This window comes from Pristiophorus japonicus, chromosome 17 (assembly GCF_044704955.1).
Source record: "Pristiophorus japonicus isolate sPriJap1 chromosome 17, sPriJap1.hap1, whole genome shotgun sequence".
NCBI lineage: Eukaryota > Metazoa > Chordata > Chondrichthyes > Pristiophoridae > Pristiophorus > Pristiophorus japonicus.
The window spans coordinates 9,415,513-9,436,777 of record NC_091993.1 but is presented as its reverse complement, the minus strand read 5'-3'; the positions used below and the strand labels follow the sequence as shown (position 1 = coordinate 9,436,777).

Genomic DNA, 21,265 nt, shown 5'->3' with positions numbered 1-21,265 from the left:
CACCCCGTTCTCCATTCTCCACACCCCCCCCCACCCCGTTCTCCACACCCCCCACCCCACCCCGTTCTCCATTCTCCACACCCCCCCCCCACCCCGTTCTCCATTCTCCACACCCCCCCCCACCCCGTTCTCCATTCTCCACACCCCCCACCCACCCGTTCCCCCCCCACCACACCGTTCCCCCCCACCACCCCGTTCCCCCCACCACACCCCGTTCCCCACCACACCCCCCCACCCCGTTCCCCACCACACCCCCCCACCCCGTTCCCCACCACACCCCCCCACCCCGTTCCCCACCACACCCCCCCACCCCGTTCCCCACCACACATCCCCACCCCGTTCCCCACCACACATCCCCACCCCATTCACCCCCGCCCCCCCACTCACCCATTCTTCCCCCCCCGCCCCCCCCACTCACCCATTCTTCCCCGCCCCCCCACTCACCCATTCTTCCCCGCCCCCCCACTCACCCATTCTTCCCCGCCACCACCACCACCACCCGTTCCCCCTTCCCCCCTTCCTGGTCCCTGACACCGGGAGAGAGAATCGGAGCCTTAGGTTCTGCTCCATGGCACCACGTGTATGGAATGTTTCGGCCGCGAGGGGGCGCGGAGCTTCACAGGGGGCGGGGCTTGTCGCCCGACGGTCAAAAGTGCAACTCAGGCAACTCAAAGAAAAGTGCAGGAGAAATACTTAGTTTTATATTGTAGACTGATAAGTTTCGACATAAATGCATATAGACAGGCTCAACACCTTATAAGCGCTGATCTATCACGTACGACAAAGAAGTTATGACACCGGAAATAAAGTTACTGTATGCAGGATTTATACACACCCATATACACATATTCTAGTTTTACACCATCTTTCCCAAACATCTCCCATAAACAAAAATGAACAATTCTATCCACTGTGCCGACTATTCAACAGATATTACTATAGTATCTCAGCTCGATGACTATTACAAAACTATTTGCACTCTCGAACCACGCCGCCTTTGCTGCTCAAGCAGTAAATAATGTAGGCTTGCTGCAGCTCAATATTGGAGAAATTCGTGCACTCTGTTCTTGTCCAAACCAGTGTTCATGGAGCGGTTCCGGTACATCCCACCAGCCTGCATTATTGCGGAGAACGACTGCGTTAGTGGATAGTAGACAGAAGGTGCAATATCACAAGTCGGTGGGTTGGATCCATAGTCCGCGGAGGTGGTTTTGTAAAGCGGGTTTTGAGGTTTAACGAACGGAACTGGGGAATATGACGTGGTTGGCACCTCCGCCATGCAAGAAAAGATTGGGTTCCCGGGATTCGCACAGGGAGACCACAGCTTCTTCTTGTCCTCTGTCCTGGGGGCAACCTGGGCAGGGATGGGAACATCATCAACACACGTTTCCTTGTTCTGCTCAAATGTTGGCGCAAAGGATTGATCGTGATCATCACCCCCCGCGTCTCCAGACTCAGCCTTTGGAGCAAGATTTAGATCGAGATCATCACACACAGAGTCTGCAGGCGCAATATTTCGAGCAAAGGATGCAATGATCTCATCGCAGATTTTGTCTTTCGGCTCACCATTTGGGGCAGAGGATGGACTGAGGTCATCTTTAAACTGAACCTTTCGAGCAGGAGTGGGATAATCACACATGGTCCTTTTTAAATAGTAAAGTCGCCACTTTCCAGGTTACATTACGTCGTCCTCTTTGTAGGATGTTCCCTCTCTCTCGCCGATCAGTTCGGCGCCGGATTGGTAATCCACAGGGAACGGATACTGGAGTGACCGCAGCGGTGGATTCTGCACTCACAGGCCGGCTGTCCCGCTCGCTGCCCGGGCTCTCACAGGCCGGCTGTCCGGGCCCTCACAGGCCGGCTGTCCCGCTCGCTGCCCGGGCTCTCACAGGCCGGCTGTCCGGGCCCTCACAGGCCGGCTGCACCGCTCGCTGCCCGGGCCCTCACAGGCCGGCTGCCCCGCTCGCTGCCCGGGCCCTCAGAGACACGCTGCCCCGCTCGCTGCCCGGGCTCTCACAGGCCGGCTGTCCGGGCCCTCACAGGCCGGCTGCCCCGCTCGCTGCCCGGGCCCTCACAGGCCGGCTGCCCCGCTCGCTGCCCGGGCCCTCACAGGCCGGCTGCCCCGCTCGCTGCCCGGGCCCTCACAGGCCGGCTGTCCGGGCCCTCACAGGCCGGCTGCCCCGCTCGCTGCCCAGGCTCTCAGAGACCGGCTGCTGTTGCTCCCGCTCTCTCTGGTTGCTATGGCTCCATTGTCCAGCTCGCAAGTTTGTTATGGCAGCGGCGCCTTGGTAACCGCCCCCTTGATTGGACAGTTAAAATGACGTAGTTCCGTCAGCGCGGGGGGGGGGGGAGCGCGGTGCCCTCTGGGAATCGTAGTCTCCTGTGTGGCGGCGACAGCCGGCCGACCCGAGGAGCGGGACTGCAAGTCCCGTCATGCCACGCGGGCCCGTGCGCGCGTCCTCCCCGGGAGGGGGGGGAGGGGCCTTGTGTTTACGCTTCGCTTGGACCGCGTCACCGCTCGTCAGTCAAAACATCACAAGGGGGCCGGGACTGGATGGTGTGTGTGTGTGTTGTTTTCCCCTCCTCCTAACCAGTAAACAGTGTTGAGTGATCGCCGGGTGAAGGCAGGTAAGGCTGTGTGAGGACGGGCAAGGCCCCGTGTTGGATGTGAGCGCGAACCAATCGGCGGTTGTGCAACCGTTATGTGAGGGGATGGGAGGAGCGGCCGCGAGGTCTGAGGTTGGCGGCGGCCTTCGCCCCCCCCCCCCCCCCGGCCCACCAGCCCCCCGGCCCCCCGGCCCACCAGCCCCGGGACCGAGCTCCGGCTCAAGCCGAGCGGCTGCGGTTTGCTTCCCGGATCGCCGGCGATTAACCTGCGCTGCCCGAGCCCCCCCCCCCCCCCCCCCGCCAATGACTAATTCCCTCCCCCCCCCCCCAATGACCAATTCCCCCCCCCCCCCCCCCCAATGACTAATTCCCTCCCCCCCCCCCCCCAATGACCAATTCCCCCCCCCCCCAATGACCAATCCCCCCCCCCCCAATGAACTATCCCCCCCCCCAATGACCAATCCCCCCCCCCCCAATGACCAATTCCCCCCCCCCCAATGACCAATCCCCCCCCCCCAATGAACTATCCCCCCCCCCCAATGACCAATCCCCCCCCCCCAATGACCAATTCCCCCCCCCCCCCAATGACCAATTCCCCCCCCCCACTACCCACCCTGACACCGGGCTTCCGACCGCTGCAGCTCTCGGGCAGTAGGAGCGATGGCCAAGTCTTTTATGTTCGTGTATTTGTGTTTTATTTGGACAGGAGGAAGCGACCAGGGGCGAAAAAGTGACCCGCCCTCGATGTTTATTTTGGTCGCAGCTGAGCCTTTACTTCCTTTGGTTTCAGATCGAGCAGCGGGGTTTAGTTACGCAGTTTATAACTGTGCAAGACCTGATTCTAGTTACGTAACTTCCTCCCTCCCGTTATCTGTTGATACAGTAAATAATACACATTTTATACCATATGGTATATACAGGAATTGTGCAATTAAAATTTAAGCTCCACCGTATATTTTACCTTCTCCAAAACGGTCTTTTGATGAGAATCAGTAGTGATAAGAAAATGCTGATGCAATTATACTAATTTCTGTTTGCATTGCAGTCCACATCATCCATGTTTTTACATAACTAACACAATATGCACATGAGCAACATTTTCTGTATTTCCATACTTTCTCTGGAAAGAGCGGTTAAAACTAAGCTGTTTAAATCCTCCTGAAATCTACAACTTTCAGCAGCCCCCAAGTGGCTATTTTATTAACCATTTTCCACCTGTAGTGTTATCAATAATTGTTACAGAACTGCAGAAAATACACTTGTATCACTGGTTACATTGAAACTCAATGCACTTTGTACCCAACTCCCAAGACTTGATCACTATCACAATGTAAAAATTCAATTCCTTTATCTTCAGCTTCTTCAAGTACTTTTGGCATACATCTAATTCATAGAACAAATATTTTAATATCTAATATTCCTGGATATCCATTTTGGTCCTATGTTGTTGTCAACGTACCATCGACCTGGATAGAAATCTTACATTTTTATGGAGCAGACTGTAACTATCTTGGTGCACAGGTTCATCATTACCTTTGAATGCCCTTTTCATATTTGAGGTTATGAAACCTTATATTTCCTTGGGTCTCCTCCCCCACGTGATATTTGGTTTCTGTCTCGCACTTTTCCACAACAGCACAACTTAATTGACCATTCAGCAGATCGGAGGATTAACCATGGAAAGGCACTCTTATAGGCTGAGGAGACAATGCATTTTCTCAATAACTATTTTGGACTTTATTAGAATATAAGATTTTCTGAGAATAGGAAATGGCCATATGGCCCAGCAAGCCTGTTCCATTTTCATTGACTTCAATCCTGCCTACTGGTCTTAATCACTTGGGTTTCTTTTCAACCCATTTATATTAGTGGCTTTTTCTTGGAACTTATTTCACTGGTTTATTATTCTTCGGGTAAAAATATGTTGCCTGACTTCTCTTTTTGCTCCAAAATTCCTAATTGTTTCTTTGTGCCTCCTTTTGTAATGGTGATCAATTTGCTGAGATCATCCTAGTTAATCCCTTTCATAATTTATGATTGAGAATTTAATCCTTAGATTTCTGTCCGGCATGGGATTAATGGCTATTATAAGTTTTCATTCAGTAATAAAGCTACTGAAATGTAAGGCACTGCATTATCACTGTTAAATTGATCATAAACTACTACATTAAAGCTGTGAAACACACTTTTTAAATAAAACAATGATCTGTGTATGTCATGTCATCCCATTTTGTTCCTATTCTGCCATTCACTTTTCCCTCAAAACTGTCACCAAGCTTATGGTCTACAGGGCTGTAGTAACATTTTTAAAATGTTTTACTTTTTTCTTTCTGGTGCCTGTGATGGCTCAGAGACGTGGACCATGTACAGTAGACACCTCAAGTCACTGGAGAAATACCACCAGTGATGTCGCCGCAAGATCCTACAAATCCCTGGGAGGACAGACGCACCAACATTAGCGTCCTCACCCAGGCCAACATCCCCAGCATTGAAGCACTGACCACACCTGATCAGCTCCGCTGGGCAGGCCACATAGTTCGCATGCCAGATATGAGACTCCCAAAGCAAGTGCTCTACTCGGAACTCGTCCACGGCAAACGAGCCAAAGGCGGGCAGAGGAAACGTTACAAAGACACCCTCAAAGCCTCCCTGATAAAGTGCGACATCCCCACTGACACCTGGGAGTCCTTGGCCATAGACCGCCCTAAGTGGAGGAAGTGCATCCGGGAGGGTGCTGAGCTCCTCGAGTATCGTTGCCGGGGGAATGCAGAAATCAAGCACAGGCAGCGGAAGGAGCGTGCGGCAAACCAGGCTCCCCACCCACCCTTCCCCTCAACCACTGTCTGTGACAGAGTCTGTAACTCTCGTATTGGACTGTTCAGCCACCTAATAACTCTTGCTAAGAGTAGAAGCAAGTCTTCCTCGATTCCGAGGGACTGCCTATGATGATGATGATATTTTTATTGGTATTTTTCTGTGTGTTTGAATTTCTCTTAGTATTTCTTTGTTTAAAGGGCTTCGTTTTCCTTTCTTCTTGCTTGCATTGTTGATTATGGAACTTGGAGCAATGTGTTTTTATTTTTTAAAAAACACAGGGATATTCATTGGCTGGTAACCAGCTTTAAAGGCAGGGTTTCACCAATGAAAAGCCTAAATTTGTAACGTTGTCCTGATTGCATCATTGATGTGTAAAATGAAACCAGTGCAAACCAGAAAATGAAACCAGAATTCAAATATAATGTTAATTTAAAAATAAACACTTCTGCTTGTAATATTGTCATTTCCGTGGTTTCATTCTCCCCCCTTTCCCAGTTTTTATGCTCCATTTTCATAATTGTAATTTTAGTCTTTTTTTTTCTGTATCTTTTCTATATTTTAATTTTTTAAATGTTTTACTTTTTTCTTTCTGGTGCCTGTGATCCATTCTGTAGTTGGGAGCAACTTTCAAAATGCACTGGATCTTCGGGCAAAAGTCCAGATTGTAAAGTTTGACATGGTTGCAGATCAATTTGTCAAAAATAAAAAGACACCAAACACTGAGGGAGCTCTGTTACTGGGGTATATATTGTCAACCCTTGGAGCTCGGAAACGGCAGCATATGTGATCTCAACCTGAGTGTTGGAAGAGTCAATGCTGTTGTATTTTTGAATTGGAAATAAATTGGTGATTTAAGCAAGGTGCTATTTGGGTGTATATATCTGTTTTGAAATTGAGAATTTAATGTTAATGGGACACATTTAAGGATAGTAGTGTAATGACCTAATTTACATAACTCTCTGTAATTTTCCTGCCCTTCTGTTGGCAATAAGATTGTTACTATCAAGCTTGATTTTTAAAGTACAATTTTAACATATCTGAATATTTGCTCATTATAATTCACAGTTGTATTAGGCAGTTCTTTTGGCACATTATACACACATTAAATCGTGTACTAGTTCCTTTACTGATAATTTATAAAACAAAATAATTCAATTAGCCCACTAAACAACAAAATAACTTTTCCCAATAATATACATTGTAATTTTAGTGTAATCAGGAAAACAAATTGTAACTACATTTCTAAGAATATGAGTGTAGCATCACAGCTATGAACAAATTAAGTATATTGTATTCAAGTTCATGAATTGCATGAATACATATTTCAGCAGTTGGATAAAGTAGATGTTAAGTTGGCGAGTGATACACCTTTTTGGTTTATTAAAAAAACATTTTTCAAAAGGGATACTGAATATACAGTGTTTATTAGCGATAGTTCAACGTACAAGATGTCGATTAGTGGATAGGCTCAGAGAAAATTAGATGGCTTTTAAAAAAAGTCAGCATTTGAGTTTTTAAGGAAATTTTACGGTTGTCCTCAATGTGTGGCTGGATAGATGATTTGTGAAAAAATGTAGCACCCGTTCGTAGGTTGCAACTTTTAGTTATGCTACACTTTTGGTGTACATAAGAACATAAGAATTAGGAACAGGAGTAGGCCATCTAGCCCCTCGAGCCTGCTCCGCCATTCAACAAGATCATGGCTGATCTGGCCGTGGACTCAGCTCCACTTACCCGCCCGCTCCCCATAACCCTTAATTCCCTTATTGGTTAAAAATCTATCTATCTGTGACTTGAATACATTCAATGAGCTAGCCTCAACTGCTTCCTTGGGCAGAGAATTCCACAGATTCACAACCCTCTGGGAGAAGAAATTCCTTCTCAACTCGGTTTTAAATTGGCTCCCCCGTATTTTGAGGCTGTGCCCCCTAGTTCTAGTCTCCCCGACCAGTGGAAACAACCTCTCTGCCTCTATCTTGTCTATCCCTTTCATTATTTTAAATGATTCTATAAGATCACCCCTCATCCTTCTGAACTCCAACGAGTAAAGACCCAGTCTACTCAATTTATCTCATAAGGTAACCAACTAAACATTAGTAAAAGCACATCAGTGACTATTATTTACAAGGCATGCTAAAGGCCATCTGGGTGGAGAGTATCAATTCTTGTCGATCTTTCCTCCAATTTGATTTCTTGCCTCCAAAACTAGATTCCTGAAAATTGGATGCGATCGTCTGAATGGATGCTTATTTCAGCATCCTTGATCCAACGTGGTTTGCATTTGTTGAAGTGGTTTGTGCATCATGCACCTGTTTATTATGAAACTTGAGTGAAACTCGTAATATCTTTTGCTTGAGAACCACTGTAAGCCCATAATCAGAATCTCCCTTTCGAGTTGCTTATCATCTAATAGTTTGATAATGCAAAACACAGACATGAGTGTGCTAAAGTTTTGATGCGTTGCTGCTGAACACTGATCAACAATTACTGGGGAAAATATAAAACAGAGGTGGGATCCAAGATTTTGCTTTAAGTTGATTTCCAAAGGGTTATGACATACAATTTTAGAAATATCTTGTGCGGGCAGATTTAAAATGGCAGCAGCATAGTATAATTTTGTCGTCAGTGGCATTAAACATAATGGGAGGGTTCTAAAGGTTTTCAGCTCTTATCAAATCCCATGATAGTTATTGAATATATATTTTTTCCATGTTAGTGCAAATAAAAGCTGTATTAACAGCTTAAAGCTGCATTGCATCATAAAGTTTATGATTTGAAATCTTCACATCATGAAAAGTTACAATAAACCGGCTTCATTTCTGACGAAGGGTCATCAACCTGAAACATTAACTCTGTTTCTCTCCACAGATGCTACCTGACCTGCTGAGATTTCCAGCATTTTCTGTTTTTAATTCATTTCATATATACTTTTTTAAGTGGTTTTATGAGTTTCATGTGCCATTTTCATTTTGAATTAAAAGTGCAGCAATAGAAAAGAAGGTTTTTTAAATGTTAGTCAAATCTGGGTGTTATGAATGGTTGGGGGGAGGGGGATTGGGAAAAGTTGGGTGAGCCTGGGAAATATCATGTCTGCTTTTTCATCTGGGGTATGATATTTAGCCCAGGAAAGAAAAATAAAGTCTGAATGGATGCTTGATCAAATGTTGTTTCCATTTGTTAAATCGGTTTGTGCATCATGGAAGGTGGGTTCATTTTTAAAAAATCAACAAATGATTGTCTAGTAGCTTTAAATTGAGGTTCATATTGGTAGCTGTTAGAATGCTCTTGAGTTTTAGATTGGCTTGCCTTTGTTACCTTTAGACTTGGCTATTCCAACGCATTCCTGGCTGGCCTCCATAAACTTGAGGTCATCCAAAACTCTGCTGCCTATGTCCTAACTCGCACCAAGTCCCGTTCACCTATCACCTCTGTGCTCATTGACCTACATTGGCTCCCGGATTAAGCAACACCTCAATTTTAAAATTCTCATCCTTGTTTTCAAATCTCTCCATGGCCTCGCTCCTCCCTATCTCTGTAATCTCCTCCAGCCTCACGACCCTCCTCCAATTCTTTCCTCTTGAGCATCCCTGATTTTAATTGCTCCACCATTACCAGCTGTGCCTTCAGCTATCAAGGCCCTGGGCTCTGGAATTCCCTCCCTAAACCCCTCTGCCTCTCTTTCCTCCTTAAAACATACCTCTCATCTGCCCTAATATCTCCTTATGTGGCTCGGTGTCAAATTTTGTTTGATAATGCTCCTGTGAAGCATCTTGGGACATTTTACTACATTAAAGGCAGTAATAAATGCAAGCTATTGTTGTTGTCGCTGTAGACTGGCGGTGTCATCACGAGGATATATTTATCAGGTATAGTGCTAAAAACCCCACTTTTATTTTAAGTTTACACTCGGTGTGTGCAGCTGCTTCTATGAATAGGGACCTTGGCGTATAGATAAGATGCAGGGAGGAAAGATGGGTCACATGGTTCCTCGAACAAAAACAGTCTTATCACATACAGTCTACTGTAAATCCAAAGTTTTTTTTTGCTGGAATAAATTTGAATTATTCAGCAGTATGAATTAAACAATTTTAATAAAACACAGGAAGTTTTTCATTTTTTGCATAAATTAAGAGCAATATAGAAACATAGAAAATAGGTGCAGGAGTAGGCCATTCGGCCCTTCGAGCCTGCACCAAGATCATGGCTGATCATTCCCTCAGTACCCCTTTCCTGCTTTCTCTCCATACCCCTTGATCCCTTTAGTCATAGGCTAACTCCCTCTTGAATATATCCAATGAACTGGCATCAACAACTCTCTGGCAGGGAATTCCACAGGTTAACAACTCTCTTAAGTGAAGAAGATTCCCCTCATCTCAGTCCTAAATGGCCTACCCCTTATCCTAAGACTGTGTCCCCTGGTTCTGGACTTTCCCAACATCAGGAACATTCTTCCTGCATCTAACCTGTCCAGTCCCGTCAGAATCTTATAAGTTTCTATGAGATCCCCTCTCATCCTTCTAAATTCCAGTGTATAAAGGCCCAGTTGATCCAGTCTCTCCTCATATGTCAGTCCAGCCATCCCTGGAATCAGTCTGGTGAACCTTCGCTGCACTCCCTCAATAGCAAGAACGTCCTTCCTCAGATTAGGAGACCAAAACTGAACACAATATTCCAGGTGAGGTCTCACCAAGGCCCTGTACAACTGCAGTAAGACCTCCCTGCTCCTATACTCAAATCCCCTAGCTATGAAGGCCAACATACCATTTGCCTTCTTCACCGCCTGCTGTACCTGCGTGCCAACTTTCAATGACTGATGAACCATGACACCCAGGTGTTGCTGCACCTCCTATTTTTCCTAATCTGCCGCCATTCAGATAATATTCTGTCTTCGTGTCTTTGCCCCCAAAGTGGATAACCTCACATTTATCCACATTATACTGCATCTGCCATGCATTTGCCCACTCACCTAACCTGTCCAAGTCACCCTGCAGCCTCTTAGCGTCCTCCTCACAGCTCACACCGCCACCCAGCTTAGTGTCATCTGCAAACTTGGAGATATTACACTCAATTCCTTCATCTAAATCATTAATGTATATTGTAATGAGCTGGGGTCCCAGTACTGAGCTCTGCGGCACTCCACTAATCACTGCCTGCCATTCTGAAAAGGACCCGTTTATCCTGACTCTCTGCTTCCTGTCTGCCAACCAGTTCTCTATCCATGTCAATACATTACCTCCAATACCATGTGCTTTGATTTTGCACAACAATCTCTTGTGTGGGACCTTGTCAAAAGCCTTTTGAAAGTCCAAATACACCACATCCCCTGGTTCTCCCTTGTCCACTCTGCTAGTTACATCCCCCAAAAATTTCAGAAGATTCATCAAGCATGTTCCCTTTCATAAATCCATGCTGACTTGGACTGATCCTGTCACTGTTTTCCAAATGCGCTGCTATTTCATCCTTAATGATTGATTCCAACATTTTCTCCACTACTGATGTCAGGCTAACTGGTCTATTACTCATTTTTTCTTTCCTTTTTTAAAAAGTGATGTTACATTAGCTACCCTCCAGTCCATGGGAACTGATCCAGAGTCGATAGACTGTTGGAAAATGATCACCAATGCATCCACTATTTCTAGGGCCACTTCCTTAAGTACTCTGGGATGCAGGCTGTCAGGCCCTGGGGATTTATCAGCCTTCAATTCCATCAATTTCCCTAACACAATTTCCAGCCTAATAAGGATATCCTTCAGTTCCTCCTTCTTGCTAGACCCTTGGTCCCCTAGTATTTCCGGAAGGTTATTTGTTCTTCCTTATTGAAGACAGAACCAAAGTATTTGTTCAGTTGGTCTGCCACTTCTTTGTTCCCTATTATAAATTCATCTGATTCTGACTGCAAGTGATCTACATTTGCCTTCACTAATCTTTTTCTCTTCACATATCTATAGAAGCTTTTGCAGTCAGTTTTTATGTTCCCGGCAAGCTTCCTCTCATACTCTATTTCCCCCCTCCTAATTAAACCCTTTGCCCTCCTCTGCTGAATTTTAAATTTCTCCCAGTTCTCAGGTTTGCTGCTTTTTCTGGCCAATTTATATGCCTCTTCCTTGGATTTAACACTATCCTTAATTTCCCTTGTTAGCCACGGTTGAGCCACTTTCCCCGTTTTATTTTTACTCCAGACAGGGATGTACAATTGTTGAAGTTCATCCATGTGATCTTTAAATGTTTGCCATTGCCTATCCACCGTCAACCCTTTAAGTATCATTTACCAGTCTATTCTAGCCAATTCACGCCTCATACCGTCGAAGTTACCTTTCCTGAAGTTCAGGACCCTAGTTTCTGAATTAACTGTGTCACTTACCATCTTAACAGAGAATGCTACCATATTATGGTCACTCTTTCCCAAGGGGCCTCGCACAACAAGATTGCCAATCAGTCCCTTCTCATTACACATCACCCAGTCTAGGATGACCAGCCCTCTCATTGGTTCCTCGACATATTGGTCTAGAAAACCATCCCTAATACACTCCAGGAAATCCTCCTCCACCGCATTGCTACCAGCTTGGTTAGCCCAATCAATATGTAGATTAAAGTCGCCCATGATAACTGCTGTACCTTTATTGCACACATCCCTTATTTCTTGTTTGATGCTGTCCCCAACCTCACTACTACTGTTTGGTATTCTGTACACAACTCCCACTAGTGTTTTCTGCCCTTTGATATTCCGCAGCTCCACCCAAACCAATTCCACATCATCCAAGCTAATGTCCCTCCTTACTATTGCATTAATTTCCTCTTTAACCATCAACGCCACCCCGCCTCCTTTTGCTTTCTGTCTATCCTTCCTAAATGTTGAATACCCCTGGATGTTGAGTTCCCAGCCTTGGTCACCTGGAGCCATGTCTCTGTGATGCCAATTACATCATATCCGTTAACTGCTATCTGCGCAGTTAATTCGTCCACCTTATTCCAAATACTCCTCTCATTGAGGCACAGAGCCTTCAGACTTGCCTTTTTAACATACTTTGCCCCTTTAGAATTTTGCTGTAATGTGGCCCTTTTTGTTTTTTGCCTTGGGTTCCTTTGCCCTCCACTTTTACTATTCTCCTTTCTATCTTTTGCTTCTGCCTAAAGTTAATGTTTTTTTACGGGGGTTCTATCTGGGTTCCAGGAACATTGATTAGGAGTGTTGTTAACAATAGACTAAACCAGATGACTATTGTATTGCAAAGTGTTGGCCTTAAATTAAACTTTTATTTCCTTTTGTTAATTTTCATGTACTTTGTTTTGCAGTTACCTGGTCTTGAAGATGTCCGAGAGTTCCAGTGATAGTGAATCATCCTGTGGTTGGACCATAATTAACCATGAAGTATACAATATTTTTTGTTCTATCACTTTAACTTCAAAATAATAATTAATTCTGCATCTATCTGAAGAGTTTGAGTTTTTAAAAACTATGAGATGCAAGAACGGACTGTGCAATAACATGCATTTATAAAAAAAACGGGAAGCTTTCCTCTGTGCACGCTAATAGAATCAAGACCCAGGTCTTTATGAATGGGTTTATGATTTTGGTGCCGATAGGTAGATAGGGGAAATCTCTCTGCCACCCGCCCCCCCATTTCTTCTTTGCGGTCCCTACAAGTTGTACACTAGTCTGCATAGTACATTCAATTTGATATTTGCGCAGCTTTATTTGGTGCTGCTCACTTGACTAATGATCTGGCTATGCTTTTATTTTGTACCAAATGGCAAACAATAGATGCACTTATGCATAGTTATTGGCTTACGATATTGGCTCTAATGAACAAAATGTTGAATCATTGTGGGTGGAGATTAGAGATAGTAAGGGGAAAAAGTCACTGGTGGGCGTAGTTTATAGGCCCCCAAATAATAGCTTCACGGTGGGGCGGACAATAATCAGGGGAATAATGGAGGCATGTGAAAAAGGAACGGCAGTAATCATGGGGGATTTTAACCTACATATCGATTGGTCAAATCAAATCGCACGGGGTTGCCTTGAGGAGAAATTCATAGAATGCGTACGGGATTGTTTCTTAGAACAGTATGTTACAGAACCTACAAGGGAGCAAGCTATTTTAGATCTGGTCCTGTGCAATGAGACAGGAATAATAAACGATCTCCTAGTAAAAGATCCTCTCGGAATGAATGATCACAGTATGGTTGAATTTGTAATACAGATTGAGGGTGAGGAAGTAGTGTCTCAAACGAGCATACTATGCTTAAACAAAGGGGACTACAGTGGGATGAGGGCAGAATTGGCTAAAGTAGACTGGGAACACAGACTAAACGGTGGCACAATTGAGGAACGGTGGAGGACTTTTAAGGAGCTCTTTCATAGTGCTCAACAGAAATATATTCCAGTGAAAAAGGGCGGTAAGAGAAGGGATAACCAGCCGTGGATAACCAAGGAAATAAAGGAGAGTATCAAATTAAAAACCAATGCGTATAAGGTTGCCAAGGTTAGTGGGAAACTAGAAGATTTGGAAATTTTTAAACGACAGCAAAGAATAACTAAGAAAGCAATAAAGAAGGGGAAGATAGATTACGAAAGTAAACTTGCGCAAAACATAAAAACAGATAGTAATATAGTAATACCGATATATAAAACGGAAAAGAGTGACTAAAGTAAATGTTGGTCCCTTAGAAGATGAGAAGGGGGATTTAATAATGGGAAATGTGGAAATGGCTGAGACCTTAAAAAATTACTTTGCTTTGGTCTTCACAGTGGAAGACACAAAAACCATGCCAAAAATTGTTGGTCATGGGAATGTGGGAAGGGAGGACCTTGAGACAATCACTATCACTAGGGGGGTAGTGCTGGACAGGCTAATGGGACTCGAGGTAGACAAGTCCCCTGGTCCTGATGAAATGCATCCCAGGGTATTAAAAGAAATGGCGGAAGTTATAGCAGATGCATTTGTTATAATCTACCAAAATTCTCTGGACTCTGGGGAGGTGCCATCGGATTGGAAAGCAGCTAATGTAACGCCTCTGTTTAAAAAAAAAAAGGGGGCAGACAAAAGGCAGGTAACTATAGGCCGGTTAGTTTAACATCTGTAGTGGGGAAAATGCTTGAAGCTATCATTAAGGAAGAAATAGCGGGACATCGAGATAGGAATAGTGCAATCAAGCAGACGCAACATGGATTCATGAAGGGGAAATCATGTGTAACTAATTTACTGAAATTCTTTGAGGATATAATGAGCATGGTGGATAGAGGTGGACCGATGAATGTGGTGTATTTAGATTTCCAAAAGGCATTCGATAGGGTGCCACACAAAAGGTTACTGCAGAAGATAAAGGTACGTGGAGTCAGAGGAAATGGATTAGCATGGATCGAGAATTGGCTGGCTAACAGAAAGCAGAGAGTCGGGATAAATGGGTCCTTTTCGGGTTGGAAATCGGTGGTTAGTGGTGTGCCACAGGGATCAATGCTCGGACCACAACTGTTTACAATATACATAGAGGACCTGGAAGAGGGAACAGAGTGTAGTGTAACAAAATTTGCAGATGACACAAAGATTAGTGGGAAAGCGGGTTGTGTAGAGGACACAGAGAGGCTGCAAAGAGATTTAGATAGGTTAAGCGAATGGGCTAAGGTTTGGCAGATGGAATACAATGTCGGAAAATGTGAGGTCATCCACCTTGGGGAAAAAAAAAACAGTAAAAGGGAATATTATTTGAATGGGGAGAAATTACAACATGCTGCGGTGCAGAGGGACCTGGGGGTCCTTGTGCATGAATCCCAAAAAGTTAGTTTGCAGGTGCAGCAGGTAATCAGGAAGGCGAATGGAATGTTGGCCTTCATTGCGAGAGGGATGGAGTACAAAAGCAGGGAGCTCCTGCTGCAACTGTATAAGGTATTGGTGAGGCCGCACCTGGAGTACTGCGTGCAGTTTTGGTCACCTTTCTTAAGGAAGGATATACTAGCTTTGGAGGGGGTACAGAGACGATTCACTAGGCTGATTCCGGAGATGAGGGGGTTACCTTATGATGATAGATTGAGTAGACTGGGTCTTTACTTGTTGGAGTTCAGAAGGATGAGGGGTGACCTTGTCGAAACATTTAAAATAATGAAGGGGATAGACAGGATAGAGGCAGAGAGGTTGTTTCCACTGGTCGGGGAGACTAGAACGAGGGGGCACAGCCTCAAAATACGGGGGAGCCAATTTAAAACCGAGTTGAGAAGGAATTTCTTCTCCCAGAGGGTTGTGAATCTGTGGAATTCTCTGCCCAAGGAAGCAGTTGAGGCTAGCTCATTGAATATATTCAAATCACAGATAGATAGATTTTTAACCAATAAGGGAATTAAGGGTTACGGGGAGAGGGCGGGTAAGTGGAACTGAGTCCACGGCCAGATCAGCCATGATCTTGTTGAATGGCGGAGCAGGCTCAAGGGGCTAGATGGCCTACTCCTGTTCCTAATTCTTACGTTCTTATGTTCTTATTATAGTTATTGTGTAGCAGTTCAGATATATTGTGCAAAATCCCAGCTATGTTCTATTTGGAGCACGGACAATCTGCAACTAGACTGATGTAGTTGATGCAACATCTTCATAATTGTTCAGAATGTAAAAAATGAATCCCACAAAGAAAAAGTTATAATGGGCTCTGATTAAAAGGTACAAGGGGAATCCAAGTATCATGTATTTTTTGAGAACTGAGAAAGCATTTGTGATGAGCACAATTGGGTATTGTATATTCAATAGCTGTTACAACAATTGTTTAAAATAACACTGCAAAGCTGTTTTCTTTTAAATGTCAGTTGTCAAGTCCTGGAAAATTATTCAAATTGTACACTTAACAAAAAAATAGATCCATCATGTGCAGAATTAGGGTATAACTCTGCTCACTATTGTGCTTAGAGCGGCTGTCTGATGCGGCTAAACCATTACAGGATAGACATTAAGTGTGATTATCTGCTGAATTTTTCCATGTACAAGTGTATATGTAAATGCATATTTACTGGAACAGTAGTGAGAATAGATTGAAATAATACTGGGGACAAATGGGGAGATGTGATTTCTAGTTACATTTATTGTCGTTCTTTAGTTTCTATAGATGAAGATAGTTGTAAATCTTAGAGTTGGGGAAGGTTGCCGTAAAAAAAAAGTGTGGCTTTCCATCCTATCCTATCCTAAAATGTGTAGGTATTTAAACTGGGAAATATAGATAACCCAATTGGTAGGGTTTAGCTGATACTTCAGGGTTTGGATTCTGTATTGTTGGCACCCAGAACAAGGAATATTCATAGTAAATCACAAGAAAAGCACACTCAATCCGTACAGCTTACTGTTTTGATTTTGTTTTAAAAGCTGGATATACTGGCAATTGTGAATATTTTAAAGATTTCGTTTCACCTTTGTGTCCATATAATTGTCGGTGTATTTAACCCCGCCCCTTTGTGCACAGTATTCCTTATTGCCTAATCATGAATTGTTGAAAGTAACCTATTATAAAAATATTTAGCTCCTGGTTAAATGTGCTCTCACTGTCTTGCTCTATGGCAGCTTAGTACCTGGTGAAACAAATCCTAACTCATTTGATTGAACTTTTTCAGCAAGTAAATGTCTGCTAGTTTTTAACTATGTCACTCTATTGGATTGGATCGGATCTGAAGGGCCAAATTGTATGTGATGTATACTGTGCCCAAGCTGGTCGAATTAATGATAAGTTCCTCGAAACCGTGCACACAGGGTTTCTGTTAGCAGTTTTCCGGAGGGAATTTCCATTGCATCCCAGGTAATATTCGCATCATCAGGCCAAGGTAGAGGCATGCATAGTTTTGGAAATCTTGATATAAATGGCATGTTTGCTGCCATTGTACATGGATTTGGGAATCCAGACAAGTTGCCTGAAAGAGTATTGATGAGGGAATGAATGTTCATGTATCGGGGGAATTTTAACCCCCAAAAAACAGATGAGTTGGGGTCAGGTGGGAGGTTAAAATGTTAAACACCTGAATCGTGACCCCAACCCACCCGCTTCTGATTTTAACGGAGGTGAAACGGGGGGGGCAGGCAACTCGAAGGTTTGGATTTAACCTGCTGTGCAGATTTAACTGGGGTTCCCGGGTCTCTGGATTCGCGGCAGCTGCTGCGAGGCAAGGACAGCCTCTGAGAGCAAACCTTGTGGGCCGGGAGGAGCAGGGATGCTTCATCCTGGGCCTTCCAAGCTTCCCACCACGCACTCCCCATCAGCACCCCTCCCCCCCCCCCCCCCGCCCCACCCTGGGTCAGGACTTGCAGCTACCTGGGGTTGTGTCCTCTTTTCCAGTGTTCCCGCCTGACTGGAAGCCAGCCTGTCAATCAGGCTGAGTTCCAGACAGGGAACCTGTCCGTGACGTTTACACACTATCTGTATTATTCTATCTTTGATGGCTAACCAGTTATTACAAATATTTCAATCTAAGAGGGCAATATCCCATGGGCTGGATTTTCTGGTCCTTTGTGCTCTGGGTTTTGCCCTGGAGCGACGTGGCAGCAGTGAGGTCTCCAGCGCCCTGCTCGAGAACCTCTGGTCGGGTTTTGTGGCGGCGCTGAACAGCACCGCCGGGAAGCGCTGTGCCGGGTGTGCAATGTCCCTGATTGCAACACCAGCGCGGGTTTTGAGTCTTGTCCGACCCGTGCGCCCACAATGGCTGCCTGGGAAATTGGAGCGGTTCCATGATGCCGGCGGTGGAGAGGAAGGTAATGTACTCCAAAAGTAAGCACGAGTGGTTTTTGTTTTAAATGTTTGTGATTTGTGTTGCATTGGTGTGGGCAATGTTTTCGGAATGTTGTTGTGTTTTTTTTTCCGGAATCCTCCCCCACCCCCATGCCTCTCTCGGAGCGCTCGTGGCCTGGCTCTTTCGCTCGAGAGTTTCCCATCCTTGCGCCAAGAGGTGTACAACGCCTCCCTTAGCGCTGCGGCCCCGAATGCAATTTTCCCGCTCCGCCGCCATTATCGCCCCGAAAACTGAAAAGCCGAAAATCCAGCCCCATATGCCCTTTTAAATAAAGCATATCATGTCTTTTGTTCTGCTGTTCATGCAAAGGATCTGGGCTGCCATTTTCAGGGATCTAATTAAGATGAGAGATAGCTCAGGGGGACATTGTTATTGTTCTGATATATGCACTGTGAAGGATAGCAAATTTTGTAAATGCATTGTTTTGCACTGAATATGTTCCATGTTCAAATAAAGAATTCTCAGTCTGATAAAGAGTATATTCAATCTGGCGATTGGAAGAGCAGAGAATCCAATGGTGGTACAGTGATGCGCTCCAATAAACAGTGGTAAGGGCTTTCCACTTGATCTCCGGATCTCCCCATCAATTACCTAGATATTGGGAAGGTAAAGATAAACTCTGAATTGTAGCGAACGTGAAATCCACGTGCGGAGTAGTTAGTGACCCTGAACCCAAGTAGAAAATCCAGCGTAAAATGCAAAGATTAGACCTGGATTTTGCAGGGGTAATGACGGCAAAACTTTCACCGATTGCATTCATTACCCCTCTGAAACTGACTCTGACTTCAGGATTTAGCACACGCGCACACAAATGCAGAAATTCTGAAGTCAGGGTCAATCAATCCCTGCTCTGACACAGGCTGCGCTGTGGAACTCCCCAGACCCAGCAATCAATGAAATCACTTGAACTGACACAAACTTCCCTTTTTCTGCTCTAATATTGCTGTTAAACACTCCACAAAAGTTAAGCCTGGTTGAAATTGGTCTAACTGGGGTTTTAATGTCGCATTGACTGCTGAACAACTGTTCTAGCCCTGAAAAACTAATTTTATATTTGTGGAATGTCAAATTTCTCCATTAGGTTAAAAATGACTAGATTTAAAAAATAATAAATATTTTAAAAAACATTTTTTGAAGTTTGTTTATATTTCAGCTTCCACATGTATGTCCCAATCTTTATTTTGCTCGCCCTAAATTTTTTTTTAAAGTAAAATGATAATCAGTGCTCTTTATTTCTTGGTTTGCTATGAGAATTCTTCAATGTGATTGGCTGCTTAGACAGCTTGATGACATCACTGCTAATGTATGCTGGGGATCCCCTTTTGACAGCACTTTAATCAAATAGATGATAACTTTTATTTATATAGTGCCTTTAAAGTAGTAAAACATCCCAAGATGCTTCACAACAATTTTACAACACGTTAAATATTGACCATTGAGGGAAAGAGAGAAAAAGCGTGAGAAGGAAGCATAAAGAGAGGTTAAAGGCTGGGGTCCGAAGTGGCAGCCAAACTGTCCACGCAGATAGACACAGGCGAAAAAAATAAATTCAAATTACATTGTAAATACAATAAGGAGTATACAATAGTAAAGTCATTATAATAAAGATGAATTATAATTAAACAAAATTAAATTATATATACCATAATTATAAATTAAGTTTAAAATTAGAAAATCAGCAATTGAATCAAAAAAAATCAGTTATTAGCTGTCTTTAAGATTCATTCCCTGTCTAGTGATTCAATTAATCTGGAAGAATTAATCACTGTCCTCCATCCTTGTGATGTCATAATTGTATTACTTTATTTTCTCATTTTGCCCTCTGACAGGACCTGTAAGATCGAGAAAGCCTAATTTTTGCCACAGAGCTCACAAGATCTTTGTGGGCAGCTTTCTTCCAGGTCAGTGGCGATCGCTGTCGCATCGCCACGGACTGCAAATTCCGGGCCATTATACGCACACCTTTAAATTGAGAGGAAAGTCACAAGCTACCCCATTGATGCCAGGGTTTACAAAAAAAATTGATTAATAGTGGTACTTGTTAACTAATTATCTCCTTTTCATTAGGGTTCTGATGTGGAGGTTCTCAGTTCAGACAAAGGAGAGGCTGAATGCATTTCACAGCCCTTACCAGATGAGCAGCTTGACAAACCCTTTGAATCACAAGGTAAGCAACATAGTCAGTGTAAATATATAGACGCATTCTTATTTTTAATTTTCAGATATAAAGGAGGTGCATATAAATAGATAAGTACAGAATCACTCTTGTTACCAATTTTGCCCCTTCTCCTCTTGCTGGGATACAGGTCCACAGGCACTGGGCACACCCACCAGCACCTTGCCCTGGTGGTTGTCGTTCATGTGTGGGCCTTAACTGGTTTTTCTACATTTGGGAGTGGGAAATTCAATGTGCCCAAATTTGTTCTCGCCTGGTATCTACACATTTCCTGCAAAGTTCTGTGGATAGTGATCAGGAGTGGGGACCCTGGCAAATCTTTCCCTTCCTAAGCCAAGGACAGTTTTATTCCCCCTGCTGCAACTCTGGCTGACATCAGGTAACAGTACAGACTGAGGATTGACGCTGGGACTTTCCTGGTCCATATGAATCCGCTGTTCACTGAATAAAGTGTCTGTCCCACTGGGAAAGCAGCATCCTATTGTTAAACTTTTACCGAAAGGGGAGACTTGCTGCTAGGGTATTAAAAAAAAAAGTGATTTAGCAGTTCAATTTCGGAGGGTTTTTAATTCCATCATTTTTTTTCATGGCTCTCTAGATAATCAGCTTCTTTGTGAACTTTATATCAGCCAAAATTGCATTCTTTAAAAATCTTAATTGAAAGACTATTTATCATACTGTGGCCTGCACTTTGGACTTTGCATATGTTTGATAGGCAGCAATATATGCTGGGAAATGCAGGACTGTCCAGTGTACATTTCATTTTTCTCAGGCTGCATGGAGTCTTTAACCTTCCTGCTCACTCCCCTTATTCTCTAGGTTGAGAAAAATTGCATAAGTAAAAATATTGTTTAGTTTTATTGCATGTTGGTTAATTCCTGTACAGGGCAGATCAATAAAGGGGGCCCCTAGTC

The 21,265-nt window shown here is 44.1% G+C and overlaps 1 protein-coding gene across 3 annotated transcripts in view; it reads left to right on the top strand.

Moving 5' to 3' along the window:
* The first annotated feature begins 2,496 nt into the window (after positions 1-2,496).
* Positions 2,497-21,265, top strand: part of LOC139227525 (cell cycle progression protein 1-like) — a 57,411-nt gene continuing 38,642 nt past the window's right edge. The window contains exons 1-3 of one of the 3 annotated variants that reach the window (XM_070858325.1): positions 2,497-2,628; positions 12,718-12,793; positions 20,243-20,342. In XM_070858325.1, coding sequence (XP_070714426.1) covers positions 12,734-12,793; positions 20,243-20,342 — 160 coding nt within the window. In that variant the 5' untranslated portion in view covers positions 2,497-2,628; positions 12,718-12,733. Of the gene's footprint in view, positions 2,629-3,322; positions 3,452-12,717; positions 12,794-20,242; positions 20,343-21,265 lie in introns of those variants that run through there. The other 2 variants (XM_070858327.1, XM_070858326.1) reach the window with 2 other exon arrangements.